This window comes from Antechinus flavipes, chromosome 1 (genome assembly GCF_016432865.1).
Source record: "Antechinus flavipes isolate AdamAnt ecotype Samford, QLD, Australia chromosome 1, AdamAnt_v2, whole genome shotgun sequence".
Lineage (NCBI taxonomy): Eukaryota > Metazoa > Chordata > Mammalia > Dasyuromorphia > Dasyuridae > Antechinus > Antechinus flavipes.
The window spans coordinates 295,433,071-295,459,798 of record NC_067398.1 but is presented as its reverse complement, the minus strand read 5'-3'; the positions used below and the strand labels follow the sequence as shown (position 1 = coordinate 295,459,798).

The window sequence follows — 26,728 nt, the reverse complement described above, 5'->3', positions numbered from 1 at the left end:
CCGGCGTCCTTCTTCGGGAAACCGGAAATCAGAAATCCCGCCCCCGCCCCTTTCCTTTAGACCGTCGGAGGCTAGTAAGGCAAGATGACTGCTCCATTTCTTGAGAAGACGGGACTTCAGCTAGTGTCGCACGAGGAGGTAGAACTGGTCCGGGACGCAGGGTGCATGTGCTTCTGGGGCCGGGATTGGGTGACCGAAATGGGTCCGGAATAGACCGCAGTCTCCAGGTTAAGGCTGAAACTGAAGGGGTGAAGCCCAGGCCCGATGTCCGGGAGCCAGGGAGCCCCGGGCGCTGCTCTAAAGGCTCCCCGGGGTAAGACGCTTGTTTCCTAGATACGCAACACGCCCGTTTCCTTGTTGGCGTGCGTGACGAAGAGAAGGGGGCCCGAATCCGCGGCGGGCGAGCTTCCCTCTGAGGCTCCCGACTTTGTTGTTCCTCTTCCTCATGATCTTCGCTGCCGCAGCCTCAAATCCCCAGAGACTGCGGCTGTGACTTATCTCTCCACGGAAGAGACAAGTGTTTGTGGCCTGAATAAAGGGTTAGGGTAGAGGTTGGGACCAACCACCTCCTGGAAGTGTCTTACCTCTATTCCGCTTCCTTGACTTCGGCTGTCTCCTCTTTTAACTGTTTTTTCAGGTTCTTCCTTCCTTCCTCCTTTTTGCCCCCTCCAAATTACTATCTGAGGAGGCAGCTAGGTGGATTCCGAAAAATCTGAGTTTAAATCCAGCCCCAGACACTTAATGATTGTGTTACCCTGAGCAAGTCACTTAACTCTTTAACTTGGTTTCCTCATTTGTAAAAAGAACTGCAGAAGAAAAGGGTATGACTATCTTTGCCAAAAAAACTCATGGGATCATAAAAAGTTGATACTACAAAACAGTGACAATGTGGTTGATATCGCAAATGTTTCCATAGCCAGTCTAAGTCTCTTCCCCTGACTTCATTCTTGGAGCTGCTAGCTAACTGATAGACATTTTTCACTAGATATTGATCAAGCCCTTAACTTAAATTTTTTCTATAGTTCTGCATTGGCAAAAATTCTTCCCCCAAATCTGAATATATTCCTCCTTCAACTCTGCCATTGCCTTTGTTACTTCAACTAAGGCTCTCCTCTTCCTTAACTACTACTCATGTATTCTTTACATCTGAGATCTTTGTCTTTCAGTTGCTTTTTCCAAATTCTGCTTTGTAGTTAATTTTTTTGTATACGTGTGAGTAGTTTATAATTTTTCATCTTTGTATTTTTGTGCCTAGTATAAAACTTAATTACCTTTTCTGTTTGGTTAGTCCTATGGTATATATGGGCTTTTCCGGTTTTGGTAGGAGGTCTTGCTGAGCCCTTTCCAAGGCTGCTTATCCCACTACCTTTCGTAGTGGTGGTAGTAGCTTTACCTTTCACCCAGTTCTCCCTTGTGACTCCAAGAAACTGTAGCATAGGCAGCAGCCACATCTTGGTAAAACAGTTTTGGGCAGATAGCCTAAACTAATTTGAGGATAACAGGGCTCAAACCTGTGGGTGAGTTAAGAGGGATGTCTATGCCAGTTATGTGAAGATTTGCTCTGATAGGATTTGTTTGAGAACAGTTTGTTCTAACTGCCAGGAAAGGGCATTCATCCGGATCCATGGCTTTGGTCTGACAATTGAAGAAGCCAAGGTCATCCTTTGTAGCTGTAGTTCTGGTCATTATCAGTCATTTTGACTTTAGCTGACTGGAAGGAAGATTGAAGTTGAAACTCTGCCTCACTTAAATCACATTCATTTAGGAGTCAAGACATCAATCACCCTATGTTGAAGAACAATATTACTACTCCTGTTTCTGGTGGGAGAGGACAGAATTATCATTGCGAGCTATTTTTAAAGATTCTCTAAGTATGGCAAGTTTTACTCACCTACCAGATATTTAGTAGGCAATTTCTTTTGTATAGAGTTTGCCAGGTCTTATTTTTTTGGGAGGGGGAGGGGAGAGGAGGTGCTGAGGCAATTGGGGTTACGTGATTTACCCACGGTCACATAGCTAGGCAGTATTAAGTGTCTGAGGTTGGGTTTGAACTCGGGTCCTCTTGACTTCAGGGCTGGCACTCTGTCCACTATGTTATCTAGCTGCCCTGTTTGCCAAGTCTTTATGAAAAGAGCCTTTTAGTTTTGCATCTGTATAAGAACTATGAAAGGACATGGACAAAAAATTGTTCAGGATGAGAGGGCATGGATGAATCGTTTTTTTGTTAAGACATTTTCCAATTGTATCTGATTCTCCCTAATCCTATTAGAGATTTTCTAAATAATTAGAGTGATTTTCCATTTTTCTTCTTTAGCTCATTTTACAGGTGATAAACTGAGGCAAGCAGAGTTAAATGCTTTGCCCAGGATCACAGTTAATAAGTGCCTGAGGCCAGATTTGGACTCATGAAGATGAATCTTCCTGACTGCAAATCTCATGCTGCATCTTCTCTACCACAGATACATTGTATTCTTTGATAATTAAAGAATATTCTACCAAATGATAAACTCTTGGGTGTTTTGGGGATACATAATAAGTATTGTTAATTGAACTGAATTAAATGTTTTTTTAAAGTTTCTGTCAATTTTGAGATATGACAAATGTTAAAATGCAGGACTTGCCCTACAGAAAACCATATATTGAAGAAAAAATGAAACTGAGACTGATATGAACTAGATTTAAGCTCTTTTTTTTTTTATCTTTGCAGATTAAAAAGGCAACAGAAGATTTGTTAAGATATAGAAGGAACAAGCAAATTGCTAATACATCGGTTGTGGATGAGAATGAGAATATGTTTTTGTTGGTGACATTATGGAAAATTCCCCCAAATGGAAAAGAAATCAGAATGTGAGTTCATTTAAAGATTTAAGTTTGTCATTCATTTTCAGTACTTTGTTTCTTTGTTCCTTGAGCAAATACTTTTTATTTTGTGCTATTATCTGAGTTATTAATAATAATAATGTTATATATGCTGCTTTATAATTAGCAGAGGCCTATATTTACATTATCTCACTTGTTCCTCACATCCTTCTTATCTAGATAAGGAGACTTCAAGACAAACTTTAAGTGACTGACTCAAGTTTACTCTTCGTTTACTTGGCAGAGCCAGCATTTTATAACCCAGTTAGCTTTATTTTAAACATTGACTCTATATATAGATTTTTTTTTGTTGTTTATATCCAATTTCATCTGGGAGCAATACTGAGAAAACATAAACTCGTATTTCACAATAACTCACAAGCTGGAACCCATCTGGTAATGCTCTGGCCCACCCCACCATTTACATCCTGGAGTTTTGCCTTCCTGCGTTAGGACACCCTTTTACCAGTAGTTGTTAACTTTGCCAGGACAACCCTATGAGAAGTGGGGTGCAGCTGAGCGGCCTTGAGTGGGTACCACCTGTATTTATTGTAGAATTTCTGTATTTCTTAACCACTTAATATGTATAAAACTGTTCTACCACTTCATTAGGTTCCTGCCTTTTTTTTTTTTTATTAAGATTTTGAGTATAATGTACCTAATTCCATTTTCCTATAAATACTGTTGTTTTTATTGTGTAATAACATTTAGGAATCACATGTGACATCACAGAACTAATTTTACTGTCAAGGGCACCATCATTCTCGAGTCATACAGGTTTGAAACCAAACTTGTTATGTCTTGGTTACTTGTGTGCACCTGACAGATTTTGTTTCCATTTCCACAGATCTCTTATATCTTCTCTTTTTCTCTACTTATTTAGCCACCACTCTATTCTATTAAAGACCTTCATCACCAGCTTCTGGTTTCTTAGATTAATCTATAGAGTTGTCCCAGAGCTGTGAGCTACAGATTCAAAGTTCACTTGCTTAAACTATAGGAAGTTAACTAAAGGCTTTTTCAAGGTGACCACGCCCAGCGTGGCAGAGATCACAAATATGTAAAAAGTTTCCCAAAATATTTTTGTATCTCCAGACCAATCCCTTGTCCAGTAGGAGCAGATGACATCTTATGACTATTTAGGTCACTGACTGTGATAGTTTGTACCATTTCCTTCTGCCCAGCCAAAGGAGAAGCCTATCTACTTTGTGTAGAGATGTTCCTTACTTCATCCTTTTTGATCTTCTAGGCATTTCAGATCCTGCTGACTGATCTGTGTCACATCGATCAATGGAATTATTCTGTATTTGGAATGACTGGACATTTAACCTTTTAAAAATAGGGTCCTGGAAGGAGAGGGCATCTCAGATCATGAGGAAGATCTGAGGTTCACCTCATTAGAAGGAACCATGGACCTTTTAATAAAATGTCATTGGCTCAAAGCTCTTCTTTAGTCTCTTTTAATGTAAATGGGATAATTTTAATTCCCCCACACAAGGTAATTTTCCCAAATCATAAGACTGATTCTATACTCACTAGATTCCGAGACTATATTCTACAAATTCAAAGGTCTTCACATTTTGCCCATCTCTGATGCATTCTAGTTTTCTGATGCATTACTTACTTTTACAAACTATAGTCTGGCTATATTGGCCCTCTGGCTATACCTCCTCTACCACAGCTTTTCGTTTTTCATCTCCATGCCTTTCCCAGACTAGCTAATTACCTTGTAATCTCACATACTTTGAGTGCTATTTTCTTCAAGATTCAGCTCAGATTGCACCTCTTGCTGAAGGCCTTTCCTGTTTTCCCCAGGACCTTCCCTTTTAATGTTGCCCTTCTTCTACTCTGTATTTTGCGTGTCTCTATATTTTTCCATTTTGTCTGCCTCATTAGAATGTAAGCCTGAGGATAGGGATTGTTTTTGCTTAACTGCTTCATTCCAGTGCTGAACACAATGCTTCTTACATTCATAGTATGTACTAAGTAAATACAGTTTAACAGTTTAATCTCTGTAAATGAGTGGTATGGACTAAGTAACTTCTGAGATCCCTTCTTTTTTTTTTTTTTAATTTTTATTTAATAATTACTTTATATTGACACTCGTTTCTGTTCCGATTTTTTTTTTCCCTCCCTCCCTCCACCCCCTCCCCTAGATGGCAAGCAGTCCTTTATATGTTGGATATGTTGCAGTATATCCTAGATACAATATATGTTTGCAGAACCGAACAGTCTGAGATCCCTTCTTACTTTGTAGCATGACTCCACAATTTTTGATTATTCTTGCTTTAATCTTCTACCAAGACAATTATTTGTTTCCTAAAAAAATCTTTGCAATTTTATTTACTCCTGCATGTACTGTTTTTCTAATAAGAAATATCTTCTTCACTTGTTTTCCACTCTGCTCCTATCCTTGCTTCACAGCCTTGTTTTTCTCACCTATTTGGTACAAGAGGCCTTCCCTTGATGGCCCCAGTGTTTGTTTCCCCATTTAAACTCTCCTGAATACTTATTGTCCTTACCACATATTTGGCATTTAACACAAGCCACTTTTGTAGTATAGCTATTCTGGAAGAAAGAATAAGTGAATGAGATAATTTGTAAATTGATCTCAAAAATTTTTCCTAATCTTAAAAAATCAGCATATACATCTGTATTGCTTTCTAGCTAAGGCTTTAGGTTTTTTTAAGAGATCCAAACCATCAAAATATTTTTAAAATTTATTTTAAGAAAAATACTATGTCTGGTTACTGGAATTCTCAACTTGCATTCTGTGAAATTATTTTATTTTCTTTTTTTAAAAAAATAGTGGGTTTTTTTCCAATTACATGTAAATATAGTTTTCAATAATTACTTTTATAAGGTTTTCATTTTCAGTTTTTTCTCCCTCCCTTCTTCTTCACTAACCCTCTACAAAAAGGCAAGCAATTTTTTGTAGGTTATACATGTGCAGGCATATTAAATATATTTCTGCATTAATTTGAAAGAAGCAGAGCAAAAGAAAAAAAATCTGTGTCATTTTTTAAAAGAATGTTTTATTTTTTTCTCAGTTACATATAGAAGCAATTTTAACTTATATTTTATAATTGTTACTTTCCAAATTGTCTTCTTTCTCTTCCCTTCTCCTTCCTTGAGAAGGCAAGCTCTTTGATGTAGATTATACTTGTGCAGTCATGCAAAATATATTTTCATATTAGCCATTTTTCAAAAGAGAATACAGAGCAAAAAAGCAAGAAAGATAAAGGGAAAAAGTATGCTTCAATCTGTATTCATATTTCATCTGTTCTTTGTCTCGAGGCAGTTAGCATTTTTTATAACTCCTTTGGATTTGTCTTTTATCATTGTATTTCTGAAAAAACTGTCACTTAGAATTGATTATTTTAGAATATTGGTCTTACCTTTTTTCCAATGATCTCCTGTCTCTGTTCACTTCACATCTGTCTTCCTAGATTTTTCTAAAACCGTCCTTCTTGACATTTTATAGCACAATAATATTCCATCACAATCCTTTATCAACATTTTGTCCAGCTATTTCCCAGTTGATATGTATTCTTTTCATTTCTAATACTTTGCCACCACAAAAAAAAAAAAATAAATATTTGTGTACATATAGGACCTTTTCCTTTCTCTCTGTTCCTTTTGGGATTCAGGATACAGACCTCAGAGGTATTTCTGTGTCAACGATTATGCTGGTTTTTTATAACATTTTGGGCATAGTTCCAAATTCTTCTCCAGAATGATTAGATCAATTCATAGTCCCAGTAAGAGTGTATTAATGTCCCAATTTTTGTTAACTTGTTTTAATATTTAATTTATAAATATTATATATAATGTATATAAAATATAAATATTAAGTACCAAAATAGCCCGTGACCAAAAAAAAAATTTAAGAAGCCCTACTTTAAGCTATATGTTATAATTATATGAATTTAAACATGTTTGGTTGTAAGCTTTGTTTATTTACCCCACACATTTTTTGGTAACTCTTTGTGATAGTTTTCTTGAATTTTGTTGTCCTATATCATTAAGAAATGTAATTTTTTTAGTAATTTAGTAAAAAATTTTTAGTATCAGTATCTTTGTGAAATATTTTACAAATGAAAATCTTTCTTGAATAAAAAGTAACTATCAACTTTATTTTGCATTCTTTCAGACACAGAGGTTTATTACCTGGTCTACTTATTGGCTAGCTGCTGGGACTTTTCACCAGGGCTCTTTTATTTTTACAGACCTTTGCCACATGGCATTAGACCTGATACAAAAGGAGTTTGTTTATTTACCAAGGATGAGTCCAATTCAACTTCAGAACAGACAGAAAGTTTCTATAAGCAGCTTTTGAAAAATAAGGGGATTACAAGCATTACTGAGGTAAGGGATAAAGTTAATGCTTCCTAAGGTCTTCCGAAATGGTATTTTTTATGTGGGGGTGGGAGTGAAGAAAAGCCTGTTGAAAAGTTTCTAAGTTGGGGCAACTAGGTGGTGTAATGGATAGAGTGCCAACCCTGAACTCAGGAGAACCTGTATTCAAATCCGGCCTTAGACACTTAATACTTCCTAGCTGTGTGACCCTAGACAAGTCACTTAACCCCAGTTGCCTCAGCACAGACACAAAAAAAGTTTCTAATGTAATTGAAGTGATGATATTTCTTGATTCCTTTTTTAGGAACATTCTGTTGTACTAAAGATAAACTATAGATGAGATATTTCTACTTTCATAAATATAGAGAATAAACCTTGGAGAAATTCACAACTTAGAAAAATTAGTGTGTTACATAATTTATGTTTATTCTTTTCATTATTTCAGGTGCTACTTTCCTTTTTATTTTGGTTTCTTGTTTTTTTTTTTTATTGTAAAATTTAACAGAATTATTTAAGTAGCTTTGCTTTTTTTAGAATATTTAATTTTTTTTTCAGTTACCTGTAAAAACAATTTTTTATATTCTTTTTCAAATTTTGAATTCCAAATTCTCTCCATTCTTTCCTTTGTTGACAAAACAAATTTCCATAGAACTCATATGATAAAAGAAAACACAGACCAAAAAATTCCAAGAAAAATGAAGTTTTTAAAAACTATGCTTTGATCTGTATTTAGACTTCATCCTTCTTTCTCTTGAGTATTTTCCATAAAAAATCCTGCAGAATCATCTTGAATCATTGTGTTACTGAGAATAGCTAAATAATTCACAGTTGATCATTGTACAATATTGTTTTTACTTGTGTACACTGTTCTTCTGGTTCTATTCATGTCACTTTGCATCAGTTCATGCAAGTCCAGGTTTTCTGAAACCATCTTCTGTTGAAAGTTCTTAGAATGCAATCGTATTCTATCAGTCCTATATTATAAGGCATTTTTAATTGAAGGGCATCTGCTTAATTTCTAATTCTTTGCCATTACAAAAAGAGCTGCTATAACTATTTTTGTACATTTTGTACATTTGTACATTTTCCTTTTTTCCCTTTAATTTCTTCGTGATATAGAACTTGCAGTACTATTGCTGGATCAAAGGTCATATGTGGTTTTTTAGCCCTTTGGTCTTATTTAATTGATGCAAGATAGACTGAAAGTTTTTCCTTTTGATCTGATTTTTCTTGTACAACATGACAAATATGGAGATGCAGTCCACCATATGTCCACTAATTTACACAAAATGTCCACCAAATGAGACAGAAAAGAGAAGAGGGCACTTCTTCTAATGTTGTCTCTAACATTCCCCCCTCCTCACATTCAGATACAAATAAAATCCTGACTGAATTTTTTTTTAATAACTTTTTATTGATAGAACTCATGCCAGGATAATTTTTTACAGCATTATCCCTTGCATTCATTTCTATTCTGATTTTTCCCCTTCCTCCCTCCATCCCCTCCCCTAGATGGCAAACAGTCCTTTACATGTTGAATAGGTTACAGTATATCCTAGATACATATATGTGTGCAGAACCGAACAGTTCTCTTGTTGCACAGAGAGAATTGGATTCAGAAGGTATAAATAACCCGGGAAGAAAAACAAAAATGCAAGCAGTTTATATTCATTTCCCAGTGTTCTTTCTTTGGGTGTAGCTGCTTCTCTGACTGAATTTTAAATAGAAGTTTGATGAAGCTGATAATAAAATTTTGCTGCAAGGTAGCATTCAAATTGATTGAATCAGTTTACTACTTTTACCAACAGTCTTAGTGTCTCAATTTTCCCATTTACTCTTTGGCATTTTTCTTTTCTGTCATATTAGCCAATTTGATAGGTGTGAGGTCCACCTTAGAATTTTTAAAAATTGCATTTCTGTAATCAATAGAGGCAGTGCAATTTCATCTTGCACCCAGTGCCAGCCATTGTTCCCCTATAGTTTCTTTTTGACCATTTCTCAGATCCCCTTACAATCTAGGCTGACACCTAAGCTTTCCTGAGACTTGCTGGCTTTTGCAACACACTTTGCACATGGCTCTACTCTCATTTTAATGAGGTAGATCTTTACTGCTGACTTTCATAATTGACTTAGAGTAGGAAAATTATTTCACTGTGTCCTTTTGTTGGCTGTGCCAACAAAATTTTGTTCTGAAGCATTATTTTAAAGTTCTTTGGAAGGGAATTTGTGAGAGCTCAGGTTAGTCACTGCCTTTATTCTGCCATCTTGGCAGAGAATTTAGACTTCCTCTAAATCTGCAAGAATACCTGATTTTTCCCCCCTACTTTCTAGGTCATGCCTTACACAAGATTAAAACGTCAATATAAAACTTATAAAACCATGCGGCGTCTTGTGAGTGCTTTTGATCTTTTCCTTGCTGATGAAAGAATTACACGAATTTTGCTCACACACTTAGGAAAGCTTTTCTGTAGAAGAAAGAAGTAAGTTACTTTTATTTTGTGAACTGTTGAATCATTGCTGATCTTTGTCAAACAAAATAATGGTGGTTTTGTTTTATTTTGTTTATAGAGTGCCTATACCAGTAGACCTTACTACCCAGGATTTGTCAGAACACATCAATAGAATTGTCCAAGGAACTACATTAACTGTTACTAATCATGGTAGTCTCAAGTAAGTAGTATTGTTTTTATCCATTTTAGCCTGAATTTTTTTTAATTTATTTTGTAGATTAAACTATTTCTTTACTTTGACAGAATCCACTCCTTACACATGTTATCCCACTTTAATTGCACCTATAGTTCATAGAAGTCTTAGATGAAGAATAGGAAAGGACTTTAGATCATTTATTTCAATCTCCTCATTTTACAGATGAGGAAATTGAAGTGCAAAAAGTATTTACACTCTTATAATTGGTAAGTTAAAGAATAGCTATTTATATTTAAGTCTTCTGCTTTAAATTCATGCCTCTTTCCACTGCACCATCCTGCCCTTTTTCATGGTTAGCGATTTTGCTTATTGTAACTTGTGTTCATTGAAAATATTAATTTGTTGAAAGTGGCCTAGATGTACCTGATCTAAAACTATATTATAAAACAGCAGTCACCAAAACCATTTGGTATTGGCTAAGAAATAGATTAATTGATCAGTGGAATAGGTTAGGTTCACAAGACAAAATAAGTGTTTGACAAACCCAAAGATCCTAACTTTTGGGATAGAAATTCATTATTTGACAAAAACTGCTGGGATAACTGGAAATTAGTATGGCAGAAATTAGGCATGGACCCACACTTAACACCATATACCAAAATCAGATCAAAATGGGTCCATGATTTAGGCATAAAGAACGAGATTATAAATAAATTAGAGGAACATAGGATAGTTTACCTCTCAGACTTGTGGAGGAGGAAGACATTTGTGACCAAAGATTAACTAGAGATCATTATTGATCACAAAATAGAAAATTTTGATAATATCAAATTAAAAAGCCTTTGTACAAACAAAAACTAATGCAAACAAGATTAGAAGGGAAGCAACAAACTGGGAAAACATTTTCATAATTAAAGGTTCTATAAAGGCCTCATTTCCAAAATATACAGAGAATTGACTCTAATTTATAAGAAATCAAGCCATTCTCCAATTGATGGTCAAAGGATATAACAGACAATTCTCAGATGATGAAATTGAAACTATTTCCACTCATATGAAAGAGTGTTCCAAATCATTATTGATCAGAGAAATGCACTTTTTTTTTTAAATTTTATTTTATTTAATAATAACTTTATATAGACAGAATCCATGCCAGCGTAATTTTTTTTGCAACATTATCCCTTGCACTCGCTTCTGTTCCAGTTTTTCCCCTCCCTTCTTCCACCCTCTCCCCTAGATGGCAAGCAGTCCTATATATGTTAGATATGTTGCAGTATATCCTAGATACAATATATGTTTGCAGAACCAAACAGTTCTCTTGTTGCACAGGGAGAATTGGATTCAGAAGGTAAAAATAACCCGGGAAGAAAAACAAAGATGCAGATAGTTCACATTCGTTTCCCAGTGTTCTTTCTTTGGGTGTAGCTGCTTCTGTCCATCATTTATCAATTGAAACTCACTTATGTCTCTTTGTCAAAGAATCCACTTCCATCAGAATACATCCTCGTACAATATCGTTGTCGAAGTGTATAATGATCTCCTGGTTCTGCTCATTTCACTTAGCATCAGTTCATGTAAGTCTCTCCAGTCCTCTCTGTATTCATCCTGCTGGTCATTTCTTACAGAACAATAATATTCCATAACATTCACATACCACAATTTACTCAACCATTCTCCAATTGATGGGCATCCATTCATTTTCCGGCTTCTAGCCACTACAAACAGGGCTGCCACAAACATTTTGGCGCATACAGGTCCCTTTCCCTTCTTTAGTATCTCTTTGGGGTATAAGCCCAGTAGAAACACTGCTGGATCAAAGGGTATGCACAGTTTGATAACTTTTTGGGCATAATTCCAGATTGCTCTCCAGAATGGTTGGATTCATTCACAACTCCACCAACAATGCATCAGTGTCCCAGTTTTCCCGCATCCCCTCCAACATTCATCATTATTTTTTCCTGTCATCTTAGCCAATCTGACAGGTGTGTAGTGGTATCTCAGAGTTGTCTTAATTTGCATTTCTCTGATCAATAATGATTTGGAACACTCTTTCATACGAGTGGTAATGGTTTCAATTTCATCATCTGAGAATTGTCTATTCATATCCTTTGACCATTTATCAATTGGAGAATGGCTTGATTTCTTATAAATTTGAGTCAGTTCTCTATATATTTTGGAAATGAGTCCTTTATCAGAACCTTTAACTGTTTTCCCAGTTTGTTGTTTCCCTTCTAATCTTGTTTGCATTAGTTTTGTTTGTGCAAAGGCTTTTTAATTTGATATAATCAACATTTTCTATTTTGTGATCAGTAATGGTCTCTAGTTCATCTTTGGTCACAAATTTCTTTCTCCTCCACAAGTCTGAGAGATAAACTATCCTATGTTCCTCTAATTTATTTATAATCTCATTCTTTATGCCTAGGTCATGGACCCATTTATCAAATAATGAATTCTTATCCCAAAAGTTAGGATCTTTGGGTTTGTCAAACACTAGATTGCTATAGTTGACTATTCTGTCTTGTGAACCTAACCTTTTCCACTGATCAACTAATCTATTTCTTAGCCAATACCAAATGGTTTTGGTGACTGCTACTTTATAATATAATTTTTGCTCAGGTACAGCTAGGTCGCCTTCATTTGATTTTTTTTTTTCATTAATTCTCTTGAGATTCTCGATTTTTTATTGTTCCATATGAATTTTGTTGTTATTTTTTCTAGATCATTAAAGTATTTTCTTGGAAGTCTGATTGGTATAGCACTAAATAAATAGATTAGTTTAGAGAGTATTGTCATCTTTATTATATTCACTCGGCCTATTCAAGAGCACTTAATATTTTTCCAATTATTTAAGTCTGACTTTATTTGTGTGGAAACTTTTTTGTAATTTTGCTCATATAATTCCTGACTTTCCTTTGGTAGATAGATTCCCAAATATTTTATGCTATCAACAGTTATTCTGAATGGAATTTCTCTTTGTACAGAGAAATGAAAATTAAGACAACTCTGAGATACCACTACACATCTGTCAGATTGGCTAAGATGACAGGAAAAAATAATAATGAATGTTGGAGGGGATGTGGGAAAACTGGGACACTGATGCACTGTTGGTGGAGTTGTGAACGAATCCAACCATTCTGGAGAACAATCTGGAATTATGCCCAAAAAGTCATCAAACTGCATACCCTTTGATCCAGCAGTGCCACTACTGGGCTTATACCTCAAAGAGATACTAAAGAAGAGAAAGGGACCTGTATGTTCCAAAATGTTTGTGGCAGCCCTGTTTGTAGTGGCTAGAAACTGGAAAATGAATGGATGCCCATCAATTGGAGAATGGTTGCGTAAATTGTGGTATGTGAATGTTATGGAATATTATTGTTCTGTAAGAAATGACCAGCAGGATGAATACAGAGAGGACTGGCGAGACTTACATGAACTGATGCTAAGTGAAATGAGCAGAACCAGGAGATCATTATATACTTCAACAGTGATACTGTATGAGGATGTATTCTGATGGAAGTGGATTTCTTCGACAAAGAGAGGATCTAACTCAGTTTCAATTGATCAATGATGGACAGAGGCAGCTACACCCAAAGAAAGAACACTGGGAATGAATGTAAACTGTTTGCATTTTTGTTTTTCTTCCCGGGTTTTTATCTTCTGAATCCAATTCTTCCTGTGCAACAAGAGAACTTCTGTTCGGTTCTGCATACATATATTGTATCTAGGATATACTGTGACATATTCAAAATGTATAGGACTGCTTGCCATCTGGGGGAGGGGATGGAGGGGAAAAATCTGAACAGAAGTGAGTGCAAGGGATAATGTAAAAAATTACCCAGGCATGGATTCTGTCAATAAAAAGTTATAATTATTAAAATATATATATATATATATATATATTTAATTTGTGTCAGCAACTTTGAAAAGAATGCCTTAATATTTCTATGACTTTAATCTCTTCTTTAAAAAAGAAAATTCATAAATGTAATAATTGCTGAGTTATCCAGTTTTCTATTTTATCCAAGGAAAATCTTATCAGTTCTGTTGACGTCTTTTTTTTTTTTTTAAATAACTTTTTATTGATAGAACCCATGCCAGGGTAATTTTTTTTACAGCATTATCCCTTGCATTCACTTCTGTTCCGATTTTTCCCCTCTCTCCCTTCACCCCCTCCCCTAGATGGCAAGCAGTCCTTTTACATGTTGAATAGGTTACACTATATCCTAGATACAATATACGTGTGCAGAACCGAACAGTTTTCTTGTTGCACAGGGAAAATTGAATTCAGAAGGTAGAAATAACCCGGGAAGAAAAACAAAAATGCAAGCAGTTTATATTCATTTCCCAGGGTTCTTTCTTTGGGTGTAGCTGCTTCTGTCCATCTTTGATCTGAATTAACTCTCTTTATCGAAGAGATCCTCTTCTATCAGAATACATCCTCAAACAGTATTGTTTTTGAGGTACATAATGATCTGGTTCTGCTCGTTTCACTTAGCATCAGTTCATGTAAGTCTCACCAGTCCTCTCTGTATTCATCCTGCTGGTCATTGCTTACAGAACAATAATATTCCATAACATTCATATACCACAATTTACTCAAACATTCTCTAATTGATGGGCATCCTTTCATTTTCCAGTTTCTAGCCACTACAAACAGGGCTGCCACAAACATTTTGGCACATACAGGTCCCTTTCCCTTCTTTAGTATCTCTTTGGGGTATAAGCCCAGTAGAAACACTGCTGGATCAAAGGATATGCACAGTTTGATAATTTTTTGAGCATAGTTCCAAATTGCTCTCCAGAATGGATGTATGTGTTCACAATTCCACCAACAATGTATCAGTGTCCCTGTTTTCCTTTTGTTGACATTGTCATCTATTATGGCTTGAAATTCATTTCAGTAAGCAACTAGCATGTGCCTATGATATGCCTGGGGCTACAAAAACTAAAAAGGCTATTTCCTTTTCCAAATGAGGGGGAAGAAGGCAGCAAAGAGATGAAATATGTAGAAAAAAAACTTTAAAAAAAATTTAAACTTTTTTTAATTAAAGCTTTTTATTTTTCAAAACATGAATGCACAATTCTTCAACATTAGCCCTTGCAAAACCCTAATGATCCAAAAAATAACTATCTTTTTAAAAAATGTTTTGATAATTTCTTTCTTCTTTCTTTGACCTTTTAAAGTCAAAGAAGTCATTTTCTCCCTGGTGCAGATCAAAACAAGATCCAGGCAGTAAGTTTCGGCAGAAAGGATAGGTTCTAACTGATGCTTTTTAATGTTGCCAATGTAGTGAGAAATCAAAAAATTTCCAAGTCATATCTTCATGATATGGTTTTGTTCATTCTTTTGATATCCATGATATAATGGAAGGGGTATTATCCTTGGAGTGTAGAGACCTGGCTTTGTTTCTTATTGCCTAAAAGACCTCAGTTAGAGCTTTAATTGTTCTGGTCACTAATCTCTTTCTTTGTAAAAGGAGAACATTGAATTAGATTATCCCTGAAGTTTCTTCTAAATGTAAATTGATGATCCTCTAGGAGTCTAAGAATGTGCTGCTTTGGAGATAGATAAAATTGATTTAGATTCATTATGTACCAACATTTTCATCGATTAGTGTAGCTGATAAGGCTTTGAATGTTCTTTAGATGATTGAATGATTTGCTTAAGTGCCACGTGCTGGGCTTCAATGGAATGAGAATTATGGTGGACAGAGCAAAATTAAATCCATTGGTTTAAACATTAAAATTTACTACTTTTTACTTCTTAAAATGTTTTACCTGTAGTGTTTACTTTTATTATAGCCTCTTTTTTATATAATGTTGTATGGGTTCCTAAGATTTTGTCATATATTTAAAATTTTTTTAGTATAAACTTACATTATCACATTTTATGTTCAATATAACTTTTTTCCCAAGTCTACTTTTGATTATAACCCACAAGTTTGCTTTTCCCTTATATTTTTGGGGGAGGGAGTGGAAATAGTTACAAACATTTATAAACAATCAAAACACATTTTTACATTGTCTATGTCTAAAAGAAATCTACATATTTATGTCTCCTTCTATAATACCACTATCACCAAGGCAGGTAGCATTAATCTTCTTGAATTATGGTTGGTCATTACTCTGATTAGAGGTCCTAAGTCTTTTACTTAGTGTTTCTCTACAATATTGTCACCACACAAATTGTTCTCCTGGTTCTATTCATTTCATTCTGCATCAGTTGAGACAGAATCTCTGAAGATTTTCTCTTAAATCGTCTCTTTCAGCCTTTCCTACCACAAAACAGCACCCCATCAGGTCCAAATATTACATCCCATTTTGCTTGAACCCGGTTTATGGGCACCCTTTAGATTCCACTTATTTTTGCTGCCTTAATAAGGATATAAATATTTTTAACACCTTAAAAAATTTTGTTTGTTTTGCTCAATACTGTTCCCTCCCTCAAGCTGCCTTTACTTCACTTTGCCTTTTTTTCTTTGTCTCCTTTTTCTTCCATTCTCTGTTGAGTGAAATTTATCTCTGTGTTAGTTCTTCTAGCTTTTAACTAATTCAGATGAAAGTAAGATTCAAATGTCAGCTACTCCCCTTCCTCCTTCCTCCTTGTATGTATACACTTCTACTTTCTCATTCCAGTTACTAAAGATAATTTTCTTCAATCTTCCTTTCCCTTGTTCTTCTGCAACCCAGTATATTTCTCTTCCTCTTTCTTTCCATTCTTCCTTCATATTAATTAGTAACACGTTAATATGTTAATTATTCATTATAGAATAATTATATTCTAGCTTATCTAATTATATTCTGTGACTCCTGATGGTGGTGAGGTTCAGAGGGGAAACAAATTATTTTACCATAAGTAATTTATCCTTGTTCATTCATGTTTCTCTTTTTATGTTTCTCTTTTCTCCTGTGTTTGAGCTTTTAAAGTTTTATGCATCTTTTAGTCTTTTTATCAGGGATGCTTAGAAATCCTCTTTGTTTCATTAAAGATCCGTTTTGTTGAGTAAGCTCTTATCTGTTAGCTTATAGCTTTGCCTTCTGCAATACAGTATTCCAAATTCTCAACTCCTTTATAATGATAGTTGTTTAAACTATGTGATCTTGACAGTATCTAATTCTTTCTGGTTATTTGCAGTATTTTTTTTCCTCACACCTGGAATCTCTGGATTTTGGCTACAACATTGCTATTATTTTTCATTTTAGGGTTTCTTTCAGAAAGTAACCAATGGGTTTCTACTTTACTCTCTGATTATAAGAGTTCTGGGAACTTTTCTTTTTAAGGTTTCTTGAAACAGAATTTTGAGATTCTTTTTTTGGTGTGGTTTTCAGGAAAGACAATGATTCTTATACATTTTTCTCCACTATCCATTATCTATGAGGTGAGATATTTTTTATTTTCATCTATTTTTTTTCCAGTCTTTTAATCAACTTTCTTAATAGAGGCAACTAAGTGGCACAGTGGATAGGAATTTGGGGCTGAAATAAAGGAAGAATTGAATTCAAATGTACAAGCAATTGGTGATATATAATTGAAACTCAGGAAAGTAACTACTCTTAAATATGTGGATGTTAGCTCTATAAGGATGATACTTGAATTCCTGGGCACTAATAAGGTTACCAAGAGAAATATGCAAGGAAAAAAAAAGCCTAAGACAAAAAGAGACATGATAGAGACAGTAAGACTTGAGGCACAATCAGACAGATTTTGATAGGAGGAAAATTCAGCAATGGGAGTACCATTTTTGCTGAAGTAATAATATATATGTAATTTTTTTCTCTTATTTATCTCTTTTTAACACCAATGTTCTTATTGTTCAGAGAACTTAAATTAAAATCCCACTTTTATTACTCCTAAAAAAAAAAAAAAAAAAAAAAAGAATTGAATTCAAGTCTTCAGGTTCTTATTAGCTGTGTGATCCTGACAAGTCATTTAGCCTTCATTTTTCAGCTCAGTGCCTGGCACATCGTAAGCACTGTATACATGCTAATTATTTTTAAATTATTAACTTTTCATTGGCATCTGTAATGTATATTCTGAATTTCAGGGAGTTGATTGTTTGGGCAGGATATTCTTGTGCCATCAAGTTGTTAATTCCCTTTCCACTTCTCTTTTTTATAGTTCTCATTTTGTTTCCATTTTTTCCTTTAATGATTTTATTTCCTTTATAGAAACATCCTTGAGATGTTTATTTTTTTTTTAAAACTCTTGCTTAATCTTTTTCCATAAAGAGTCATTCTTTTCCTTTGGATTTATTTCTTGACTATCCCTATCACTATGATAGCTTTTTATGGTGGGGATTTTTTTTAATTTAGTAAATAAATAAGTAAATAGTAAATAAATCTTCCAGAACAAGTAAATATGCAAACAGTGTAGAAACCAGCTAAATATGGTTTTAGCCGATCAGGGTGTAAGACATTATAAGTTAGCCTAGTATTGGTGGACGTACACATGATTGAGCATTACTTCATAAAATAAAATTATAGTAAAATTATGGCCTGTCCCAAATAATTTAAACACTATTATATTTAGTTCATCTCTTTAGCACCAGTTAGCTTCCTTTTTTCAAATGGTTTCTTTAAATGGGAAAAATCACTTTTATTTTTATGTATAATTAATATTTCCTTAATTTCAGTACAGCACGTGTGGGTCACACAGGAATGTCTGTAGATCACCTAGTGGAAAATATTTTTGCTGCTGTAGATGTGCTTTCAGAAAAGTTGCCAGAGGTACTGTGCTTTGGTTGTACCAATTCTTATGTGTTAAGAGGATATTCTTTGGATGGCATACTATTTTGTATTTTTCTTTATTTACAGAAGTGGGAGAGTGTAAAATATCTACACCTGAAAACAGAAAAATCTCTTTCCCTTCCAATCTTTTCTTCATGTGTCTCCTTTTTGGGTTCTCCTCAGAAAAGTAAGGTAAATAAAATAGTAGAGAGTTAGTCTTAAATATAAATGACATAAAACTATTAAATGTTGAACTCCTTTTAATTGTAGTGTAGCAACAACTAATACATTTCTATTATTGTAGTTAAAAGTTTTCATTGAGGGTTTTGCCACGGTTTTAAATTACTTTTGTATCCATGCTCTCTGCATGAATCTCTCTTTTTTTTTTTTTTGGTGAGGCAATTAGGGTTAAGTGACTTGCCCAGAGTCTCACAGGTAGGAAGTGTTAAGTGTCTGAAGGCAGATTTGAACTCAGGTCTTCCTGACTTCAGAGTTGGTGTTCTATCCATTACACCACCTAGCTGCCCCGAATTATTTATTTTCTTAACCAGGATCAATTGAGTTTGGAAATTGATAGCTTCTTAAAGACCACGTTAGACTAGGAATTTTAACTAGATTTTGAGGAAGTGATACCTTTCCACTTTGTGGCTTGTCAGAGCCCCTTAATCTTTTTTTATTTTTAACCCCATGTTAAGGCACCCTGGGGTGAACATTTGCCCTGGCACCAGAAGAAACCTTACTGAGTTCGAACTCTGATGCTTGTTATTCCAAGAACTCATTAATATTAATAGTAATACAGGGAAAGAATTTGTTTGTTTCTGGCAGAGGATGAAATTGAAATTAAGACTCGCCTGTAGATACTGTTCCATGAAGTACCTGAAAAACTTTATATTAAGGATTTCTAGAGTCATACTTTAGAATAAGATGAATTTTTAAATGGAAATGCTAAAAACTTAAGATTTTGCTCTTTTTTTTTTTTTTTTGTTATTAGGAGGAAAATCAAGGTAACAAAATAGCCACCAATTCTCTCCAGGTTTCAGTGAGGCCTGAAAGGGAATGTGCTCGGGATGGTCATGAACTAGAGGCAGAAAAGGAGAGCATAGCAGAGCCTGACAAGGAGGATAAGATTCCACAGCTAGTTCCAGTTCAAGCAGCATTTTCTCAAAAGTACCCAGAGGTAATTTTGTTACTTTTTAAAAAATCAGCATGTATATTTATTTAAAAACTTTTTATGCAAAATTTTATTTTATTCATTTTAAATAAAAAGTTTTGGCATTTTATTTTGTTAAGCTTTTTATTTTTTTTCTGAATACATTCAAAGATAGTTTTCAACATTCACCTTTGCACAACCTTGTATTCCAAATTTTATTCTTTCCTTCTCCCCATCCCTTCGCATAGATATCAAGCAATGCAATATAGATTAAACATATGCAGTTATTCTAAACATATTTGCATATTTGTCATGCTGCACAAGAAAAATCAGGTGAAAAGGTGAAAGAAAAAAAAGGAAAAAACAACAAGCAAACAACAAAAAAAATGAAAATAGTATTCTTTGATCCATATTCAGTCTCCATACTCTTTGTATGTAGATGGCTCTTTCCATCACAAGTCTGTTGAAATTGCCTTGAATCACTTCACTATTGGAAAAGAAAGCCAAGTTTATCACATAATCTTATTGTTGCTGGATATTGTGTTCTTTGTTCTACTCAAGCTTAGGCTTCAGTTCATATAAGTCTTTCCAGGTATTCCTGAAATCAGCCTGCTCATTTCTTTTAGAACAATAATATTCCATTGCATTCATATACCATAACTTATTCAGACATTTCCCAACTCACCAGCTCAGTTTCCAGTTTCTTGCCTCTGCAAAAAGGGCTGTTAAAACAGACATTTTTGCACATATAGGTGGGTCCTTTTCTTTTTTTTTTTTGATTTCTTTGAGATACAGATCCAGTAGAGACACTGGATCAAAGGGTATTCACAGTTTGATAGCCTTTTGGGCATTGTTCCCAATTGCTCTCTTAGAATGATTGGATCAATTCAGAGCACACCAATAATATTAGTGTCGCCAGTTTTCCCACATCTCCAACATTTAACATATATCTTTTCCTGTCATTTTAGTCAATCTGAGAGGTGTGAAGTGGTACTTCAGAAAGTTATCTTAATTTGTCTTGGCAAAATTTTAAAATAAAAAGGAATATTGCTTTATTTTGTTTTAGGTTTTGATACCAATGGCTTCATGAAATACATCTGGGAAAATGTTCTATTTTTTTCTTTCTTTAATATGATGAAGAATATTCAGTAGAAAAATATTTCAGTGGCCAATGAGTTTATTATATTACAATTCTTTGAATCCCAACCATAGTTAGTAGCCTTGGTTGTCAGCAGTGAAATTATGAGAATTTGAAATCATTTTCAAAAATGATTGGTTTCTCCCCTTAAATGTATGCTATCTTCAAACACTTCTGAAGCCATAGAATTTAGGCTGCCTAGTGATTCCCAGGTTATAGATCAAATGATGCTTCGAAGTATAGGTTCCTTAACCTCTTTGGATAACGCTCTATGTTCCACCTTACATAATTTTTCCTTTTCCCTTATAGAAACAGCACTTTAAATGGTTTCTGTCATAGTCTAACAGCTAAGGTTTCCTATGGGCTGATTGAAAAAGAAACTAAAAACCTTGTTCTTCAGTATGAATTGGCTCTTTATTCAGAAGGCCTTTTGGTACTTATAATCTTAATTCCTTTTTACATATAACATTCACTGGTGTGTAGAATACGTTTTTAAGAATGAGGAAAATGAGTTCAAGTTGCTAGTCTTGTATTGAATCTGAATTTTATGTCTAAATGTCCTGACTATCCACTTGTCCATTGCAATCCTGTCTCTGCCTCCTGTGGTAAATGAAAGGGCAATCCACATTTCCATATTTGGAAAGATATCTAAGATGTGACTTATTCATGAAAACATGTGAAAAAAGACTAGAGGATTAAAATGAGTCGTATGTGTTAAGTGTACTAGAATTCATAACATCTTACTCTCATTGAGGAATGTCAACTACTTGTTTATTGTATAGGCTTAATTAGGTGGTCTTTCTCTTTATCAGCTTCATAAAGCAACCCTAATAAAGGACTCTACTGAAGAGAGCATCAATGCTGAAACATCACAAGCTAAAACTCCTGATGAAAAGAGAAAGGCCTCCATGGCTTTGGGGACCCCAGAAGAGATTAACAAAAATTGCACAGAGTTGAATAAGACTCCAGACTCTGGCAAACATAAGAAGCCAAGGATTGATGCCTAAAAAGGCAGAAAAAAAAAGTAAATACTTCCTAAAGGTCAAAGCCCTGGAAAGCTAACACCCAAACCATTTACTACTCATAATAAAGTAGGAACAATTATGAAATCTAAAAAAGGTCACCAAACTCCCAAACAGAAGCAGAAAAAAGCACAAGACATCCCTAAGTCACCTAAATATCCTTTGAATGATTTTTAAAATAAAATCTATTTTTATTTACCTGTTTATTTCACACTATTGGAAAAAAAAAGAATTTGTGTCATATCTATTTCATTTCCCTTAATATGTTATAGTATTTTGTTACCCAGTCTTCCTCATGTGTTTGTTTAAAATACACCTGCTTTACGGTTTTCATTAACTTAAGCCTCGGTTTAAGCTGTTTCTTGTCAGATTTAATGTATGTTTACTGTTCTAATAACTTAAAATAGATGAATAGGTATTCATCAAGGCAAGTTGTGAATTGATACAAAGTTAATGAAGGCAAAAAAATGCTGTTTGCTTTTATAAGTTTTCCTTTTACTCCTTCCTTACCGCCAAATAAGTCCTAAATTCATAAGTAGCTTATTTATAGAATTAAGATATTCAGAATAGACCAGGTCTAATAGCTGAAAATTCTGATTTTGTTTTTAACATAGTAAAAATTCATGTGTTTACATTCTTGGAACTTTTACTGTTTTTGATTGAAATCAAAGACAGAAAAAAAAAATTGTATTCATTCATTTCAATCCTCTACCTTTTATTTTAGTTTGACAATCCCAAATACTAACAGGTCATTTTAGAATTTCCACACAAGAACACTTTCTCAAGTAGACATAGATACAAAATAAAAAAATATTCAAAATAGTGAAAGAACCACTATAAAGTTTAGACACTTGCTACAATCTCTTTGGACCACCAGAAGACCTAGTGGGTATGGCAATATATTTATTTCCTGTTAATATAACATGCTTCTATTTTGCTTTTGTCTTAACTTTCCTATTTCTAAATAAACATAATTGAAAAACTGTTTTGAGTGGCATTTCGGTATTGTTTTCTGCTAAAGTTCTGGCAAGCAATAGGATTTTTAATCATGTTTAAGATTATAGAATGGATTTACTCTGTATTATTTTGCTGTGGAAGTGTCATATCAGGTATTCTACCCTTAAACTCTCCTTTTGTGACTAATTTTTAATGGCTTATTTTGTTTGCTAGCACAATTGTTATATTTTTCTCATTACTATTTTTAAACCACATTTTTAATTTTGTGACAACTTAGAATGCATCCCTTTACCTTATGTAAGAAAACTTATGGGAACAAAAGATATCAGAATTCTGATCAAATTAATGAAAAATAATGATTTTAAAAAACTATTGATGAAACATTCCTCTTACTTGACAAAAAAGATGAAAAAGAGACACATGAATATAGGCCTTCTTAGATATAGCTAGTGTTTTGACTTTTTTTTTGTTTTTGTGATAAAGGGATTCTGTTGGGGAGAGACAGACACAAAGCAACAAACGTTTTGAAATGCATGGAAGAAAGACTGCAGAAGGGGATACAAATAGTGTGTCTATATTTTCTCAGTATATATGGATATGCATATGTGTGTGTATATATGTATATGTGCTCACATATACACAAAAGTCTACACAGATGGATCTGTGATTTCCTTAGTTTGGGAGCTCCTTCCAACAATGAAAACTTTAGCCCCCATGCCTGTTCATCATGTGCAACTCATGTCTTCCACTAGGTTCCCCAATGTGCAGGAGTCTTTCCTTTCCTTTGCCTGACACTGCAAAGGTATCAGTGTGACACTTTGCTCATTTACATAACCAGCTTATCTACTCTTCCTATCCAATTCCTTGATGATAACTTTTACTCCAGTTCTTTAGAGTTCTTCATTGCTTACATATTATCTTGTTCACACCTGCCTTGATCCTCTCCAATTCTGTCGATTATCCATGTTCAGTTTTTCAAGGCAGTTATATTTGATGTCTTGCTACCATGTAGCAAGAGCCTCTGAGATGAAAGGAAAGGACAATAAACCCCAAATAACTAGGATATGAGTGAGAACAAGATGAGTAAAAAATGCTAAAAATTTGAAGGGGGAGGGATATTGGTTGTTTTATATATTACTAGGGATGGCAATACTTTTATACTTGTATTCCTTCTTCAGTCAGGTAAAGTGACTCCATTTCTTCATAGTGGCAGAATCTGAGTTGGGCCTTCCCTACATGGGACAAAAAAGTATATTTCATGCATAAGGAAAAGCACAAGCAAAGGCAAAAAGATCTTGATAGGACAGGAATTGAGAATGAATATTCCAGTTTGACTAAATTAGGGAAATACATGAAGGTAAGAGGAACCCATAATCTTTTTGAGGTCAGGTTTTCACTTTATTATTCTTTGTCCTTAGTTCAGTGCCTTCAACACAGAAGGTGCTTAAAAAAACTTGTTGGATTCAGTCAATTGAGTATAGTCTGAATTAAGGTTAGAAAAATTAGAAAATTAACTTGAGGTTCAAGGGGGATTCCAGAAATGTTGGGGTTTCAGACTGGTGTTTCAAGGTATCTCAAAAGAATTTGTAGATTCAGACCTATTTTCAAGTCAAGGGGCAAAGTTTATTTTAATTGCAATGCCAATTAAAATGGGATAAGTTCCAAAAGAAATTAGCAAAGAACCAGGTAGAAGAAGATAAATTTATAGGAAAAAGAAAAACTAGGTGCTTCACCAATCTGCTAATTTTATGTTTTAGAAAAGGAATTGAGTAGTCTGGTTCTGATGTTGCACACAGGTGCAATACCCACAATTCTTTGGGGCAGAGCTCAAGGGGTCCTTCTGGAAGTGTTTTTAGGCCTGAAACATCATTAGGTCAAGTCCTGGTCATCCTGGTCATATAGAATAAATGGGCAAGATAACCTAAAGGAAGAAATATATTATCTCCAGCCACATCAATCCTAAGACCAGATGGCTTCAGGGCCATTGCTACATCTTCCCTAGGGGTTGCACTATATCAAACTCAAGACTTAAAATCCTTAAAATGTCAGATAGGAGTTTTCACTTGGGAGGCCATGGGGAGTCAGCTTCATGAAAAGTTAGCTTTGAAGAAAATCTCATATTCAAATGTCATTTCAGACATTGTCCTATGTGGCTCTTGGCAAGTGACTAAACCTCTTTTTGTTCTAGGTAACTGTCTAAGCCTATAAACTTCAAAAGTACTAATCTAAATAGCATAGGGGTTTTTCTCAAAAGTATTTCTTATATTATGAAATGACAGATCCAGTTTCTATTTAAGGTGGAAGTGTCAAAGACACATTCAACTTTTAAGAGCAGCAAAACCTGTAAGGAAGCTGTATCAATGATCCAGGTGAAAAGTGTTTTGAGTTTCTGTACCTGAATCATTTCAGGGGAAGTGAAATGAGTGGTATGGTTGCAAGAAATATTGCAAAAGTACAGAGAATGGTAATTGCTCAGATGTGTAGAGTGAGGGGAGCATAGTGGATGTCTCCAAGGTTAGGAGCCTGGGAATCCAGGATGATGATTATGCCATTAACAGATTATAGGAAGGGGTCGGCTTTGTTCCACAGATCACAAAAAAATGCTCTTATTAAGCAGAGCTGGTACTCTATTAGATTTCAAAGGAACTTAAAATCAATGCTGCACTTAGCCAGTGTGCATCCCCATACCTTCCTGCCCCCAATTTTAGAGGAAAATGCAATTACAACAGATGCACAGTTTCAACAATCAATCAGGGTAAGAAGAAAAAATTAACCTTAAATTTTGTTAACATTTCAGAGATGGAAGAGTTGTGTCAAGGTCAGGGAACAGAAGACTTGAACATAGCATACATAGAGTTGGAGAGGAACTAAGTCACCTTATATGATATCTTCCACAAATACTAAGTGAAAAATCTGAGATAGGAACTCAAAGCCTTTTTATTCCAAGTCCACTTCTACTCCCCAATTAGGGCCATATAAGGTAATGAATAAAGCCAAGGATTTGAAACCAGGTAGAGAGAGATCGGAACCCTTTCCTCTGATGATGGTAATGAATCTAAATGAGTCACTTAACTTCTCTGGGCCACGCATCTACAAAATGAAAGGAGGTTGGACTAAATGACCTAAAGACCAGTTCTAAAGCTCTGATCCTAGGCCATGTCACAGCTCTATCCCAATGGTCCCAGAGAGCAAGAAGAGCCTGGAGACTTTGAGCTGCGCTCCCAAAAGCTGCCCCTAATAGATGAGATGACTGGAAGGTAACTCCAGGAGTTTATCTGGCGTGTGAAAAAGTTATTATAATATGTGAAATGAATATACCAATAATTTACATTTCTCAGCAACACCCCCCAAAACCCCCCCCCCCCAAAAAAAAAACGAACAAAAACTCCAAACACCAAATCTGCCGCTAGACCTGCCTGTGTGCGACTCCAAGTATTCACAATTTAGACTGATAACGGTAAACTTCGGTTAATGGGGGACAGGTTGAGATCCCCAGGCCCTGGCTCAACCCTACGGGGAATTTTCAGGACTTCTGTTGGTCAAAAAAAACTAACTATTCTGCGTAAGCAGAGAGCTCAACATCTAAGGAGCTAAAGACCTAAGAGCCATGGGGGTTGCGGAGTGTGATACCAACATTAGCGAGAAATGTCTTCTTTTGGCTTCTACAACCTTTCCGGAACCTGACGCATTCCGGATGCGAAGAGAAGTAAGGCAGCAAACATAAGAACGAGCGCAAGGAAAGGAGAACACAGCAAAACGGCTTCCTTACTTCCTTCTCACGCAAAGAAGCCGAACTAGCTCTTTGTGCGTCATTTCCGGCGTCTTTCTTCCGAAACCGGAAACTGGGAATTGCGCCTGCGCGTCGTGGTC

General features: G+C 35.0%; 1 protein-coding gene and 1 long non-coding RNA gene across 5 annotated transcripts; one reads left to right on the top strand and one right to left on the bottom strand.

Moving 5' to 3' along the window:
- Positions 1-22,886, top strand: LOC127538995 (ribosomal L1 domain-containing protein 1-like). Of its 4 annotated transcripts, XM_051962911.1 has the most exons (9): positions 3-138; positions 2,708-2,847; positions 7,089-7,227; positions 9,550-9,698; positions 9,787-9,888; positions 18,498-18,591; positions 18,679-18,783; positions 19,583-19,768; positions 21,692-22,886. In XM_051962911.1, exons 1-9 carry the CDS (start codon positions 85-87, stop codon positions 21,884-21,886), a joined length of 1,164 nt encoding a protein of 387 aa, XP_051818871.1. In that variant the 5' UTR covers positions 3-84; the 3' UTR covers positions 21,887-22,886. The 4 variants fall into 4 exon arrangements, with proteins under 4 accessions (XP_051818864.1, XP_051818871.1, XP_051818889.1 ...); XM_051962904.1 differs by having other exon boundaries at positions 1-138; positions 18,498-18,783; XM_051962929.1 differs by having other exon boundaries at positions 134-313; positions 18,498-18,783.
- Positions 22,593-26,655, bottom strand: LOC127539014 (uncharacterized). The gene is made up of 2 exons (XR_007947807.1): positions 26,493-26,655; positions 22,593-24,090 (listed from the first exon to the last, which is right to left on the bottom strand). It is a non-coding gene; the product is annotated as an uncharacterized LOC127539014 (long non-coding RNA).
- Between the last annotated feature and the right edge of the window lie 73 nt (positions 26,656-26,728).

Excerpts from the sequence above, each read along its gene's own strand:
- LOC127538995 (XM_051962904.1), top strand. The coding sequence starts at position 85 with ATGACTGCTCCATTTCTTGAGAAGACGGGACTTCAGCTAGTGTCGCAC. Across the intron at positions 9,889-18,497 it reads ACTAATCATGGTAGTCTCAA|TACAGCACGTGTGGGTCACA; the intron begins GTAAGTAGTATT and ends CCTTAATTTCAG. Across the intron at positions 18,784-19,582 it reads GTTCTCCTCAGAAAAGTAAG|GAGGAAAATCAAGGTAACAA; the intron begins GTAAATAAAATA and ends TTTTGTTATTAG.